We start from the raw sequence: 17,359 nt of genomic DNA, 5'->3' as shown, positions 1-17,359 counted from the left end.
TCTTTGATTTTTGTTTGAACAAAAACAATTACCTAAAATATAAGATTAAAATTTTAGTAGTATACACATTTCTGTACAAAGAATTATACATTTGTAATCAATTAAAAGTAGAATTTTTGCATGTCTTAATCATGTAATTAAAAATCATATTACAAAACTTTTAATTTATATTAATTAATCCTTTGAAATTAAGTCAAATAATTACTTTTTGATTTAATTTATATTTCATTAAAATATTTAGGTTATATTGCTTGTAATAATAGTTTTATATTATTATCAATTTGGTTATTTTAGGATTTTTCTTCAAAAAGAATTTTTTTAATTCTGAGATAACCATATGGAATGCTGTGTTTCAGCAGTTACAGGATTCAATATGCCCTATTAAGAATTAAAGGTCACAATATGAGATGAAATCTTAATCTACCATAAATACTTTTAAGTGTATAATGAAGGAATATGGTGCTACTAAATTAATAATTTAGTGAAATGTATGTATATCCAAATTCACAGAACCTTTGCAAATTTTATTACTACTGTATCAAACGTTTTACCATTTCATTACCAATCATTAAATTTATCCTAACAATTATCAAATAACGATTTCAAGGAATCTAAAATTGAATTTGTTGTGTAATTAGATAAATTCTCAAAAAAGGAGTTTGTCTAGTTATACGGACTTTAATTCCATTTTCAGTCGTGCATCAGACCAAGAAAAATTTTACGTATAGTTTGAAAATGGAATAAGTAAATTTTACAACTGATTTAATAGTGTTATTTGGAAAAAAATTGGGATTTTTTGGATTCCCCATATAGGAATGGAAAGCAAAATTAATCAAATTATTAAAATTAATATCACTTAGTGGTAATTTTTTTTTTTTAACTATAGGCCTATGTATAAATATAAATAAAAGGAAAAGGCCACGTGGATTAATTTAAGAATACATGATTAGAATTATTGTTTTTTAAAATATTTCTTTGAGTTGCAAATTACGGGAAACCTATTCAAAATTCTTATCTATCATCATAATTCGAATTATTAAATATCAGGAAGTGAAAATAAGGCTAAAAATATTGTCAATTTTATTAAATGAAGGCCGATGCGTTTAGTAAAAGTTCAAAAACATTACGCAATAATTTTTTCAAAAGAATTTTAAACAAATTAATTAATTTAATTTTTTAATTTTAACATAAATATACCCCGATTAATTTACAATAATAACTATAAAAAGTAACAATCTAAAATTAATTAATGTATAACACCGAATGAAACTAACTGGTTTTTAAGGTGTCGCTTTAAAGTATGAGAGCTACCAATCATAATCGGTAACGATGGCGGGACGTTAAGATCGTCTGCTTTCATTTTATTCAACCAGAAATTATAGTTTTATATGGAGTTAAAGAAATTAGGATAATATATATATAATCATTCAATCGAATTTTATAACTTTTGAGCCGTCTTATCTGTGAATTTACGAGAGGGAGAACTTAAGAAAATTTAGGCCTAACAGATTCCAAGATGGCGGATAGCGAGAGTGAATCTTTAGAGATTCCTTCCCCTTTAACTCGTGAACAATATCAAAATAGGATCGAATCCCTTCAACAGCAGATTCGTGTGATGAAAATTGAACTAGAGACTTGCAAGATGAGAGTTAAAACTCTACAGGAAGAGAATAAAGAGTTAAAAAGAGCAAGTGTTAGTATTGTAAGTATGGCAGAATGTAACAGATTCATATTTATAAACGTTTATATATAGAAAATTGTGTATTGATATCTCTAGAAATAAATTTGTCTACGTTAAGTACACAGCATAATCGATAACTATTTAAAAATGTTGGTTATCTATCGTATAACATTACGTTTTACTACCATTAATTAGTCTAAAGTATTGTCTGTTTAATTATTGTAAATAATTATCGAAAAGAACGTTTTAGTTTTTTAATGATGATTTTTTTAAATTTAGGATTGAAATCTATTTTAATGTTTATAAATACGTTAAAACATAGTTATTTATAATCATCTTACTAAACTTTTGCATTGTATTTAGTTTTGCAATGCTAAGTAAAAATTTTAAGTCTTTAAAAGCAAACTATATTGGGTTCCTTTGATTAGAATTTGTTTGCTTATAAGAAAAATATCAAATCGTAAAAATGTGTGTAAATATGATTAATTTCTAATTCTTACTTTTAAGTGTTATATTTCTTTGCTTATCAATGTAGAAAAATTACTTTTATCTAAAATGCTATTTAAATTTATACATTATCCAGTGAAAAATGCATTTGTTTATGATAGGAATCGTAAAGAAATTAACAAGGTTAAACAGAATTTGTTGAAATAAAATAGTGGTTGAACTCCATAAATTGCTCTCATATTTTTCTTGAAATTTTTACTCTCCTCCCTCATTGTCCCAGTTTGTCCAAGTTTCTGTAACCCCTCCCCTCTTCAGATGTTCAACAAAGCTCAACCTCTCTCAAAACCTTCATCACTTTATGAATAATAAAATGCATAAACTGTATAAAATTTAATGAAATAAAACGGACATTTGTTGAAGTTCAACTCTTTTTCTCCTCCTCATTTGACTTGCCATAATCCTCTCCCTTCCTTCCAATGTGGATGTCGTTTAAGAATTTTTTATAGATGTAGAATTAATTTAAATATCATATGAGACCATTCACACATAATATGTCACTACAAAGTAATACAACATTCAAATTACTTTTTATGAAAGGATAATGGCAACAATTTAACCGTTATGGATATAAATTACATACAAAAGTAGTGTTGAAAGATATACTGGTAGTCTAGGAGGTAATTATTTAGTACAATGTCATCAGACTTCTGTGATCAATCAGTGACTTTTTTTATTGGTCTATTTTTAAAATTAGTCTTTCCTTGGCATGAATTAATTTATAAATAAATTAATGTATTGTAGATCTGTTTTTACAAAAATGCTTGATTTTAATAATGGGATGGCAGATCAACCATGACATCAGCATGGGAAATGTCTAAAAGCTGGTGACAAAATGTGACAGAGAGGAGATAGGCAAAGACCACATCATATTTGAATTACTGTATAGTATTGTGAAAAATAAAGAAGTTTGTGTTATGAATAACTTTATAATTTGTTTATATGTCAGTTAGCCATCAAAACTTATAAGTTAATATTTTTAAAATAATTATTTTAGTGTGATGGTGAGCTGCTATGATAGCTTTAGCCTATTTCTAGACTTAAAGAAGCCATCATAGATTTCACCAACTAAACAAGAAGCATATTATAGTAATTATTTTTATAGCAATTCAATGAAAAGTGCGAATCTTTGTCATTCATCATAATTTATTTTTTGTACAAAAGTAGAATTTTAAATTTATAGGCCTATAGGATGAAAGTTAAATTTTTTGAGAAAACATTTAGATAAGTTCTTACCAGAATAAATAATTAAAAATATAATTTTAAGCATAAATAACTACTATTTACTAAGTGAATAGAATTTATTCATAAATATTGAGCACTATCGAGTGTTTTTATTTTTATAAATAAATTATGTGTATTTAAGATTAAAGTATTTTTGATTTATTTTAAATTATACACTTGACTATTTCTATATAAATTAATAAATTGAATTAAATATAAGTATTATATATAAATAATTAAAATGATGATAGAAAACCTTTGTCATTTGGATACAAATAATTTACTGAAATATAACCCATTCTAAAATTTATTAATTAAATTGTGCATATTATCTGAATGAGAAAAGGGGTATATGAAAACAAGTTTTCTCAGGAATATGTTCTCATTCTGAAGCTCTTCTATGATATAACAAAAAATTTATAGAACTATTTCAAAATATTATTGAAACAATCTTATAAATAGTTGTCTTCATTTAGTCTTAAGACCTAAAGTTAGGAATTTTAGAAGTTATAAATCAATTTTTCTCTCAAATCCTCTATGAAATAATAAACTATGTGTGGTTCAGTATTATTGATTCATATTATTGTAAAAAAAATAAAACAAGTTTATTGATTTTTCCTGAATACTCAGGATATATTCTTCGTAATTGAAGTTTTAGACTATTTAAAAAAATATAATATTTTTGAGTCTATCTGAAATCCTTTTACATCACCACAGAAGTAACAGTTAACATTGTTTTTACCTTGGTTTTTTTGAAGACAATACGTCTTCAAAAAAACCAAGGTAAAAACAGGTAAAAAAAAAACCCACCCACAATGTTAAAAATGATCATGTGTCAGCCTTTTTCTGAGGGATTTGACACCTTTTACATTAAAACCATGAATTCTTCTCACCATGTTCTCCTTATCCATTCTTAAACTGCTTCTGGCCCTCTAGTGGTAGATAAGAGTTTTCCTACTTATTTGCATATAGTTACAATTTTTTGCAATTTTAAGAAGTATTGTCTTCAAAAAAACCATGTTAACTGTTACTTCTGTGGTGATGTAAAAAGATAGACTCAAAAATATATTTTTTGTAAATAGTCTAAAACTTCAATTACGAACTTTATTGATGTTTAAACATTTTTAACTTACTTACCTTTGACAGTATTCTACAAACTTTATTACTGATAATTTGTTTCTTAGCTTGGTACAAACAAGTCAGTCAATGTTGTTGCTTTGAAGTTTAGACAGAAACTGCTTTTATGTTACATGATTGACTGCTTTCAGCTATTGCCAATGATCACCATAGATTGTTGATTGACTGTGCATGAGTATTGCTATCATCCAACAAGTTGAATATGTTTTTATTAAAAGGACTGACCTTGAGTCTACCATTTGATTTCAGGCAGATTCTCTTTGACATTGAAGGAAACCAGTTTGCTTTGATACTCATTTGTTTGGGCTTTAGATAGAAATTTGGTACAACCCTAGTATTTTTTTTTTGTTCTAAGTATCCAATAGTAGCACTGTGTAAGACTTCTTGATTTCCTTTAAATGCTGTTGCAAAATTTTAATTTTTCTAGATTTTTATATAGTGTATGTATTATGATGTTTGTACAAGAGAGAACTAAAAGTTTTCTCTTGTATAGACAAGCAGAGAATAAATACCTTATTTATTCTCTGTAGACTATTTTATGGGCAAATTTCTGAGTATTTACTAAATTTTTCAGTATGTATTTAGTATGTTGAGTTTTTAATACAGTTATGTCTATGATGTATGTATTGGGTTGTCCGGAAAGTTTGTGTCGGTTTTGAAGGGAAATTGAAATGCAGGAGATTTAAATGTTAGTATACATTTATTAAATTATATAGGTGCTCATTACATTCTGTTCTACAACCTTGCTCCATCTTTCAAGCAACTTGAAAATTCTGTCCTTCCAGAATCAATTGGGTTTTTCAGCGAAAAACTTTTCTACGTGATTTTTTATCTCGACCAAAGAGTTGAAGTTTTTTCCATTAAGGGAATTTTGTAATGATTGAAATAGGTGGAAATCAGAGGGCACGAGATCTGGTGAATATGGGGGATGGGGTAGAACATCCCAACCAAGCTCCAACAACTTTTGTCGAATTATCAAAGACACATGAGGCCACGCATTGTCCTGATGACAATGCCCTTCTGATTCGCTATTTTCGTTCAATTGCTGTCTTTAATTCGTCTAATTGGGAACAATACTTTTCTGAATTTATGGTCTCGTTGTTTGGTAAAAGCGCATAAATACAGGATCCCACCGAACACAGAGCATGATCTTCTTTGGATGAAGAAGGCTTTTGGGGTGGCTAAAGGTGGTTCATTCTGCTTTCCCCAAGATTTTTTTCATTTAACATTATTATAAATGGTCCATTTTTCATCCCCCATCACTACTTGCTTCAAAAAAGGTCTCTCTCCATTGCATTTATAAAGTGAGTTGCAAATGGAAATGCGATCCATCAGATTTTTCATCGTTAAATTTTGGGGAACCCATACATCAAAACGGTTTATGTAATCAAGCTTCACAAAATGCTCGTGGATGGTGGATTTTGACATATTTAACATTTCTGCTAATTTACATGTCATATAGCATGGGTTATTCTTGATCAGTGTTTTAATCTGATCTTCATCTGTGGTGGAGGGCCTACCCAGGCGTTCTTGATCTTTAAGGTTGAAATCACCAGCTTTAAACCTAGCAAACCACTTCCCACAGTTCTTTCAGCTACAGCACCTTCGCCATAAACAGCGCATATCTTGTTTGTTGCTTGTGTGGAATTTTTGCCTTTTTGGTAAAAGAAAAGCATTAAATGCCTAAAATCCATTTTGTTTTCTTCCATATTCAAAAGCGTATAAAACTGACAAAAATTAACATATCGTAACCAAATTTTTTCCAAACATGCCTGAAGTACCGTCTTTTACGATATGTACACATGTTATTTGTTTTCAATCGTTCTGACGTGTTCAGACCTGTCCTTACACCACCTACCAAAAAACGGCATGAACTTTCCAGACAACCCAATAATTTGTTTTCTCTGTCAATGAATATTGTCAAACCTATTGTTGTTGTGGATTTATTTTGTCTGTGACTATGGCTTAGTCAAGTATATTTTCTAAGACTGTCTGGAATGTGTGTATGTAGGATGGTTATTGGGTGTATAGTAGTTTTTGTTTGTGCAAGCCTTTGTTATCTTACATTTGCTATTTGGTTATGTCAATGTAAGTAGTATGTTTGTGCTAAATGCTTTTAATCTGATTTGATATATTGTATAATTTTATGAATATGGCATTTTCTTCAAATGTCTGTGATTGTTGTCTTCAAAGTGTGCTTTTTGCAAAATGTCTTGTAAATTACTTGGTCTTGTATGGCAAATGATAAACCCTTCTGTCATTGAAGAGAGATATCTCTGTACCAGCCATCAGTTTGATACAGTTCTATTGATATGATTCTGGTTGAGATTGTAAGTATACCTACCATAAATTCTTTTTGGGTCTAAAACTGTCTGATAGTATCTATGTATTTTGTGAACTATATTAGGTCCAGGTCAGCAATATGTAGATTTAATTGTGCATTATTTTTAAAGTTACTGCTTTGTGTAATTGTAATAATTTTTATTTTTTGTAAAAAAAAGTTTTGCTGTATCTAGGCTGTATTAAAGCTAATTAATAATCAGATACAAAACAGTTTGCGAGGAAGGTAGGCAGTTAATCCTCTTTTAGCCAACTCTTCAACCAAATTACTTTGTATATAATTATTAATATAATCTAATAACTGGTGGACAAGTTACTTTGTATATAATATAATTACTGGTATATAATATAATCTAATTACTGGTGGACAACTTACTTTGTATATAATATAATATAATCTAATAACTGGTGGACAACTTACTGTATACTGTATCTGTGAGATTTTCATCCTATTAATATTCTCTACAAGGAAGAATTGGTCTTTTTATGAATGATTTAGGTGGTGGTAGTTTTTGTTATCGGGATGCAATTTGAAAAAATTTTAGACCTATAAATTCCCACTGTTGTCTGTCATTAATCTCAAGAACAGAATTAGATAGATGAAATATGAGGCCAGATATGGAAACCTTGGGGGCAGTTGGCCCTGATTAACTATATAAGAACTTCTTATGCAAATCAGAAGTTACATTATTTCAATTCAGAAATTTTCTTCTGAAAGGTGTTAGATAGATGACCGGCATGACTTTAACAATAAAGAAAAAGTATGATGTACTAGAACAAGCCACTACTAATTTATGGTGGAGAGCATATATTTTAAATTAAATAAATTAAAAATATTAAAAATTGCAGCCTGGCATTGTGACAATGTCACAATAAATAATTGCTCATTTTAATGTTTGTGTTTTCTTTTGGAGTAGTCCTAGTTCTGTGTGTGTCCAATGTATAACTCAAAAGGATCATGTCATCCCAGTACTGACGTACTGGGATGACATGTGTTTTTTGTTACTTTAAATGTATGTTTTGCATTCAACTGTGTTGTTACTATTGAGTACATTCAGTTATATTCTTTTGTCAGTCATTGATGTGTGCAGGTTCTTTGAGCTTAGCCTTTTGAAAACTTAAAAATTTCTTGGCTTTTCTTTCAACTGTAAATTCATTGATGTTCTCATTTCTAAATGTCTTCAAATTTCAGAATTATTTTTTCTACATCAGGTGTTTTGTATTTGTTAAGGCCAAACTCCATTTGAATGTCAGTTGAAGTGTGTGTAACTTATATTAAGGTGATTTACCTTAATATGAGTTATGCACACTCACAATTAGTTTGGATAATCAAACCCTCTACTGTAATAAGAAATTGATTTTAATTATTTATTTATTTTACAAATAGTTGGAAAAGTCTTACAACCCCCTAACAATAACCATCCATATTGTGCAATAAAACAATCCGTATGTGTGTGTTTATTACATATATTTGGGTTTCTCATTTCCCAGTCTTTTGCTTGTCCTGGGATTTCCTGGAATCCCAGGATAGAATTAATTATTTTTAAGATATACAAAATATCTTGAAATCAAATGATATAATTATTTTTCATTTTTTTTAAAAGTAATTTAATACATTCTGCAATATCCAAAATCTTATTAATAATGCTGTGTAAGACATATATTAAAAATTACCTTTGAATTACGTAGAAATTTCCGCAGATAGAAAAAATTTATTAAAGTTTGTTGGTGGAAACTTCATACAACAACAACAAAATGTTTTGAATTGAGTTGAAAATTTAAAAAACATGAACATAGATCAAACTTCTAACTTAAAAGGTAATTTTCATTTTTTAAATAAAACATAATACAAAATATTATTGTAAATTTTTATAATAAGATTTTAAAAAGCAAAGATGGTCAATACTCCAATCAGACAATCTGGTTCTTATTTAACTAATGAAAAGCCTGCTACCAAGAATGCCCTTTCTGATTCAATTCATGTGGGTGGAATCATCATTAATGCATTTAAGAGAAGACAAATGTGTTTTTTCACCTGTAGCCTGGAAGATTTCTAGTTCATTTTCAAGATTGTAGTACTACTTTTCTATTTAGTATTCTTGATTTGTCTGCCTCGGCTGCTTTAATAGCGGCATCAAGCTTATAGCCCGATAATTTGGCAATTCATTTGGCTTTAATAATTAGGTTTATGAAGAAAAACTTCATACGTGCAGACTTCATACTCGTTTGTATCCTGGTCCAGTTAGCACAACCTGGCATTACGCAATTATTGAAGCTACTGGGCATGGTTAAAAATTAAGACAGCATAAGCACAATTATTCCAGATATTACAGGTTCTGACAAGTAAAGAATTTTCAGAGTCCTGCCACAAATAAGCTTCATATTGATTATTGACCATTTGTGACATCTCATAACAAGGAAAAATTAAAAAAACTAATAAGTAGGTTTAAAATTAATAAATAAAAATGTAATCTGACAGTTTATGACTTAATTATACTTTCTATTTGCAAAATTTTCTCAACCTTAACACAAAGTAAGAAAAAAGTGAACTTTTAAGAAATTTGCAGGATTTCCCGTGATATTTCCCAGGTTAAAAAAATAACCAGGATCCTATTTGAGAAACCCTAATACTAATATAATAAATACATTACTATTGTTAATGTTTTTGTTATTGAAAAAAGTTGGGTGTGTTTATAATTTTGAAATGGACTATAGTTGCTGTATACTATGCCGGACCAGAGTGAAGGCGTAGCAATGAAAACAAGACAAAAATTTAATTGTGATGGTGTAAGTAAGTACAGATGATAAACTTGTTCATTTTCATTGTCCATTTCATCTGTTGGCATGGTTTTCCAGCCTTTGTGGTCTGTGGATGCATTGCTACAGAAACACCAGGGCTAGGTTGGTTCCTCACATCTATTGAGGGCATGCAGTTGCCATGCTTGGGTTGGCACTACATTAATATTGAATACTACAAAATTATTCTTGATTTTGATAACATTCTTTTGAAAATGCAGTTACAAACTTTACATTGATTTAGATCTGTTCTTATTCAGAAATAAAAAAAAAAAGAGAGATTTTTTTTTTCTGACTACAGGTGTACCCCAGGTTACATACATGATGTGTTCCATCAAACAATAGTTGTGTGAATTGCCATCTCCCATACATTTTTTTTTCTATTTAAAGAAAGTTTCATCTCATGGAAAGTTTTTGAGCAGTGATCAATATGGTTTCATGCCCCAGCATTCTGCAGAGGATGCCCATGTTAAATAGTATGCAAGAAAAAAAGAGATTGATATCTTCTATCAATATTTCTATATATCAATGGCACATTTGACAATGTATGATGGCCTTCAATCTCAAAACTTATCAGAGATATCAAATTACCACTAAATATTTTTTACTTGCTTAAGGATTTCTTAAAAGACAGAACAACTGAGCTTAAATTGGGTTTTTTTTTAAATATCTGCATCTTAAATAAAGGCTGTTCAGTTCTGGACCCCCTACTCTGGAATGTTATTATAAATGACTTGCTAATTAAATAATCACACTGTTTCAATTCATAGATTATAAAATCAGTTATATTGTTAAAAAATAATTAATTATTAACAATTTTTTGAACTTTCTTAAAAATCAGATATGTTTGTCTTTGCCAGAACATCAAAAACTAGACAGGTGCACAGTTGGAACAGATGAAATGTATCAATGGGGTTAGCTAAGGATATAAGTCATAACCTGGGGTACACTTGTATATCTTTGTACCTAGCCCCTGATTTGATTTTTATGGCTCACATGGTCTTTCTCAAAAAAAAGTTGGAGACCTGATCTGAACCTATGTGATGTTTAGTTTAGGGGAATTTAAAAGATATTGTCTATCAGAAAGACAAAAAAACTACTGGATCTAAAACAAAGCATATCACACAATGTTCTTAACACATTAATGGCAACAATGGCACTTCATCATTGACAGATGTTTTTGTCTTGCACTATAGTACTGGAAATGGGTACAATGGGCATTTATCATGGAAATGCCCAGTAAATAAGCTACCATTAGCTTTCTGTACTACTGTTCCCTCTTTGGAGAGGGTGTAGTAGGATGCCATTTAATCTGAGATCCACTCCTTTTTTGACATAATTGTAGTTAATGACACATTGTGGTTTCAGCACAGGCTCTTGGGATTTTTTTGATTTCTTCCCAGTGGCTTTATCTTCAATATTAAAATACTCAGCTAGTGTAGCCACCCTTGGGTGGGCATTGACTTTCTTCGGTTCCATGCATATCAGTATTGGGTTCTGTGTCATTTAGCTGCTGTGTTTTGTCAGTTTCCTTTATGGCGGCTCCTCTCGGGTTTAAAACTGTTTGTACTTGTTTGGAATCCAGGGTAGATTCCAAACAAGGGTAGATCCCTTATTTTTATTTAAGATATTACAATTGTTTCTGCTCGTATTTCCAGGGTATTTTGTAATCTTGTTCTATTTTATCTATGTACTGTACATGTGGTGTTTGTACTTTGTTACTGTATTATTATGTACGTGTTTATTCTGCCAGTACAGCACCTTGGGTGCTCTTTGAGTAAATTAGGCACAACCCTTTTGGTGTTGTAAACGGTTTCCAGCCTGACATCATGAAATCCCTCCCACTCTTTTCTTCTCACCTGTCCTTTCCCCCGCCCTCTTCCCACTCCTTTACCTTTATTCCCCCATTTATCCTTGGCTATACCTGTGGGTAAGGCCTTATCTATCTATCTATCTATATCTGTCAATGAGTACATTGATGTGTGTTCCCACAGTTGAAAGCATGGATGGCCGAGCGGTCAAGGTGGCAGCCTACCGCTCTGGGGGACCCGGGATCGAATCCGAACGGGTCGAATAATTCCCAGGAATTTTTTGGGGGTGGTCCATTCGGATATGTCGGGCCCCGGCCCTCACCACCCGGTTGCCCCATTGTGGGCCTGGCTGAATCCATAATGGGCCTTCTAAAAGAGGCCCTTTTAGTGCCCACAGGGCGGAAAGAGTTAAAAAAAAAAAGTTGAAAGCATGACAACAGGTTTTTTGTCAACCCATTTTATTACTCAGATTCCTAGATTATCCTCTAGCTTACAAATTTCACCTTTTTTCAGTCTTTTTTTATTTTACTAAATTGTTTGGAGCACCTTGCATGTTTTTTCTAAGAGTCCCACACAGTCTTGTGTTTTTGGTCATTAAATCACAAGCTAAATCTACACTTATATAAAAGTTGTCAGCATAAAGGGATCCATCTACCAGCATTGCAAAGACTACTGCAGCATTGCGTACAGACAGCATGGCTGTGTAAAACTAGAATTTGACATCTGTTTCCCTGTGTAGACCTTAATAAGTGTACCCATTCAGCATGCACAACTTGTAGACTTTGATGCCACACTTATGTGATTTTCCAGGAATGTACTGTCAAAACAGAAATCAACCTTGCCAAGGAATCATTGTTTCGTCGATGACAATCTGTCTTCCTGGAGTAATAGCATCTTTGAATTTGTCAGATAATTTGATGAGACTTTCACTTTGTGTGAATTTGTCAGATAATTTGATGAGACTTTCACTTTGATGGTCAAAATGTGGTCAAGAGAATTTTTATCAGCAAAATTCCAAAATTTCAGTAGAATTTTGAATCAATCTTGAGGCATTACTGATTTTCTGAGGCAGTTCTCTTACAAAGAGTTTTTGGATCAATAAAGTCTGATATTAGGCAAAGGAGACAGATCCATGCATGTCATGATGGCCAAGAATTTTGACATTTCTTCATTGGTAGCAGGGCACCACTTTTTCAAATGCAATTTTGATGTCAAAGTCTTGCTTGCAAATTTTGATCAGTGATATATGCTTGGTCTCATTGGTCATTATATCTAAAGCCTAGACTCCACATTACTGGAATCCACGATGTAATTGTAAAACTGAAAGCCAAACTTTCAGTTTTGGAACGTTCAGTTTGACAGAAACAAGACTGAAAGCAGAGTTAAAAATTATTTAACTTTTTCGTTTTCATTCTGCGCTTTTGTCATACTGCAACCAATAAAAATGCAAGGATTTGTGACGCGTAGTCACGTGTAGTTTGATTGTCATAATGGCGGAAAGTGTAGCGAAAAGGACAAGGAAACAATAGATTTGGAATTATTCATCAAAGAAGTTAGAAAATATCGATGTCTGTACTAGGGATTGCAATTGCTGGATCCCTCATCCAGCAATCCAGCTGGATCCAGCACATTCTTCGGCCTGCTGGATCCAGTGCTGCGGATCCGCAAATACTCAATTAACTTTCTAAATAATGGTGAAAAAGTCTACGTTGTCGGAGTTGCTGCTTTGCTACGTGCGCTATCGCTCGGTGGCGAAAGTGTCGTTGCCGTTCAATGCAGGACATGCTACACCCCCTCTCTATACCGCACCACCCACTCTTTTACCTCTGCTGATCTAATTGTCAGTTGACTTTCTGCTCTCGCTAAATAAAGTGTCTTCGCGCTCAATAAAATAAGTAACTCCTCTCCTAGTCCCGGTGCATAATTCTAATTTACAGTCGGTTGTGATGGCAATGAATCGTGTGACTGAATGATTTATGATTATTTGATGACCCTGAAACCTTTCTGGTAGGCTAGGGTCTCCATATAAACGAGAAAGAAAGAAAGAAACCAACTAGCGTAGAGGCAGAAGGGCCATCTCCGCAGCGGGATATATATGCAATTCATTAAGAAGTAGGTTGGGAGACAGCATCAATACCATTTGTTTCTTGAGATCCTACTTCCAGAAAAGTAAAAAAAATAACAGAAGTGATTGATTTAATTTTATCTAATCCTTTAAAATACTTTATTCAAGACACGACTAATATTTTATAACTTTTACTCTTATTCTATTAAGTATGAGTTTTTAACTTTCATTCTATAAGTGGTTAGTGGGCTACGATAGGCAATTTTATTGTGAAAATTAGTGAGAAACTGAGACTACCTAGTTAGTTAAATAGTTAATTAAATTAATGAGTATCAATATCTTAGATATATGATGATATGAATGTATGTGATTCATGATTGTGATAATAATAACTAACTACTAGACTACTACTAATTACTTACTCACTACTTTACTAACACTAATAATTAAATTACTTATAAATAACTACAGACTGATATGTAGAGCCTATATAAGAAAACTAGTAAGACTGATAGCCACTTAGCCACTGATTATCCATCCTTACATTATTATAATATATTAATGTAAATTAATTAGTAGTATTACCTTTGCTATTATTTAATTTAAAGATTACATTATAATTATAATCTAACTAAACATTTAAAGTTAATTATCTCTATCTCAAATGTTAAACCGAACCAAAGTTAAGTTTACTACCTAATTGTGTAAGAAGTTTTACTGATTTATAGTGACCAGTCTAAATATTAAAAGTTTAAGTATTTTAAAAAAAATGTTTTATTTCTTTAAAAAATACCATAAATTGCTGGATAGATAGATAGATAGATAGATAACACTTTATTGCACCAAAAATACATCTGTGCTGGATCCAGCTGGAATGATGTTGGTCTAGCAAAAATCCTGCTGGATTGCAATCTAGTCTGTATGACAAAAAATGTAAATAATTCAAAGATTATGAACAATTTCATTGTTAAATGCAGAGAAAGCATGGCAAAATCCATAGCGTCGTCTATGTTTGATTCTTCATGACAATTACAGAACTGATCAACAGATGGTGCATTTCCACGTAACGTTCATTTCAGTGCTTATGGAGTCAAGTTAAAATAAAACAGAACTGAAACGAAAACTCTGTATGTTTCAGTTCTGTTTCTGAGTTTCTGTTTTCAGGTAATGTGGAGTCCAGGCTTAAGATATCATTGCTGACAAATATCTGATGAATTTCATGTGAATCATCCAGTTTAGTGTTACAAAGGTTCAACTTTTGATTTCCTTGAAATTGTGAGATGTTATGAAGTGTTGAATCAACTGGTTGTCAAACAGACGTAGTAGATTACTGAATGTTAGAATTATTTCTGTCATCATTATCATTGCTGGTACCTGAGTTTCATCAGAGGCATCAGGAGGCCCTTCACCTTTGGTTTCTGATCCAGAATACGATTCTGATTCATCCAAGTATGGTTTGAAGTTTGACTCATCTAATTCATTGTCAGATATTTTAGATTCATTGCTTTTAGGGTCATTCATATACTTATTGATTAGGTTATCCGATAACATGTTTCGATGGCTAGACATTCTAGTCATATGAGATTATACTTAGTATGAAATAATTTATTTATCTAATGCAAATTGAAGTTAGCTCAAGTCCTATTTAAAACAAAATAACTAACCTCACGAAATATATGTAGTAATGACACTAGTATAAGACAAATTAGCTGACTCACAAAGACTTATGTGAACAAAGAACTTTCAAGAATGCAGAAACAATAGAAACAATGTGTTTGCACTAAAACCCCATCTTGCAAACAAGACATATGTGACTCGTACTGCCCAAAAACCACCTTTCACTAAACTAGGGCTGCACAAGTCACCTGTGCCTTGTGCTATGAAGTTAATATATTTTATCCCATCTAATGATATAATATCAATATATTGAGTATGATGCATGCGGGATTATTAATTATCAAAGTATATGCTCTGCCCTACAGGAAAACGAACAATTCTTTATGTTGCCCTAACTAGACATCTCTGTATGAGTCATCTGTTTTTTGTATGACATTAACGTGTCAATACAGTAGAGCATCGATTATCCGACCCCCGATTAACCGACCGCGTTCTAGTCGGCAAATTCAAATGTCCACTAATGATGTGGCGCTACAAAATTTGGTTATGTCTTGGCTACTTTAATATTATTTTTGTTAAATTTTTGCATGTTTTAGCTGGCAGCACTGGCTCGACCATGAAAGGGAGGCTAGTATTTAAACCAGGCCTAATTCGCTTGTGCCAACGATAGATCTGACACCTAGCAGTATTAGCGCGAACTACATAATGGCGGCTGCTATGGGTATAAAGTAGTTTGTTAGAATAGAAAGTGTTCACCCTATCTAATATAGGCCATTGTCAGGTTTAATATTATAAATGTTCCAAAATGGAACGTACCGTTTTCGAATATTTTACATATTTAAAATTTAAAAAATAATTTAACTTTAAATAAATTGAAAGAAGTGTGTATATTAAATAAATACAGGGTGACAATAATTAACCCGTACAAAGTTTGTAGCAATGCTGCACCTGAACTTTTTTACTGTCACCAATTTACATACTATTGTTTAATTCTCCATGATTTCCTGCCCGTGTAGATGTACTTTCGATGTAATAAGGGTTAGTTCTTTATTTTTTTAATGGTGTCGAACAAATGTTGTGCAATTTTGGAGCTATTCCGGCAAGGAAAGCATCAATGTGAAATTGTTCGTCTGCTCGGTGTTCCAAAAATGACAGTCTCAGATGCAGTTCGGCGATTCAAGGAGCTTGGCCACAATGGTGACCGTCCCGGACGTGGAAGAAAGCGCACTGTCAACACGTCTAGGAACCGCAAGATCATCACAAAGCGAGTTGACTGACATGCGAAGGTCTCCATGAGAAAAATTGCTCGTGAGATCAGAATCAATCGCGAATCGGTGCGGTTAATGGCGAAAAAGGAACTCGTACTCAAGCCCTACAAGTTCCAAAAGGTTCAGCTCCTCACCGATGAAAACAAGTGCGTGAGACTCCAAAGATCCCGTTAACTCAAGCGTCGGGCCGCAGGTCGACAATGGGAGTGCATTCTCTTCACAGACGAGAAGCTTTTCTCCGTACAACCATCAAAACGACAGGAACTGGTCCGCGGGGGCTCCTGGACGCTCAGCCGTCATCGAACATCACAAAATCCAATGTCAGTCATGGTTTGGGGCGGAATTTGTGCGAGCGGCAAGACACCCCTTGTTTTCGTCGATCAAGGGGCCAAAATCAATCAAGATGTGTACCACCATGACATTCTCGAGGCTGTGGTACTTCTGTGGGCTCAGCAGCATTTTGTCAGTGCGAAATGGACGTTTCAGCAGGACTCGGCGCCGACACACAGGGCGAAGAAGACTCAGGAGTGTGCAAGGCTCATTTTCCCGATTTCATCTCGTCTGCGGAATGGCCACCGTACTCGCCGAATCTGAACCCAATGGACTACAGTGTGTGGTCCATTTTGGAGGCCAGGGCCTGTTCTAAGCGCCATGAAAGTTTGGAGTCGCTGAAGCAATCCTTGCGCTGGGAGTGAGACAAACTGTCTCCAGAAGAGTGCGGCCCATCGCTGAGAATTTCAAAACGCGTTTGGGGCTCTGCATCAAAGCAAAAGGAGGCCACTTTGAAACTGGCTGAATATCTGATTAATACGTAAAGTATTGTCACTGTTATATGCTGTTGTTTTGCTAATTTTCATTTCTTTAATAAATTTACGATACAAAAAACTTGTACGGGTTAATTATTGTCACCCTGTAA

At 32.6% G+C, this 17,359-nt stretch overlaps 1 protein-coding gene across 1 annotated transcript in view; it reads left to right on the top strand.

Annotated features, from left to right (window-relative positions):
* Positions 1-1,288: 1,288 nt before the first annotated feature.
* The window catches only part of LOC136986352 (coiled-coil domain-containing protein 6-like), a 44,923-nt gene continuing 28,852 nt past the window's right edge, over positions 1,289-17,359 (top strand). Inside the window, exon 1 of the mRNA XM_067283867.1 lies at positions 1,289-1,702. Coding sequence (XP_067139968.1) covers positions 1,517-1,702 — 186 coding nt within the window. The 5' untranslated portion in view covers positions 1,289-1,516. The remainder of the gene's footprint in view (positions 1,703-17,359) is intronic.

The sequence above is a fragment of the Centruroides vittatus genome, unplaced genomic scaffold (assembly GCF_030686945.1).
Source record: "Centruroides vittatus isolate TY-2023 unplaced genomic scaffold, ASM3068694v2 scaffold_1015, whole genome shotgun sequence".
In the NCBI taxonomy this organism is placed as follows: domain Eukaryota; kingdom Metazoa; phylum Arthropoda; class Arachnida; order Scorpiones; family Buthidae; genus Centruroides; species Centruroides vittatus.
This window is presented reverse-complemented; position numbering and strand designations above follow the sequence as displayed.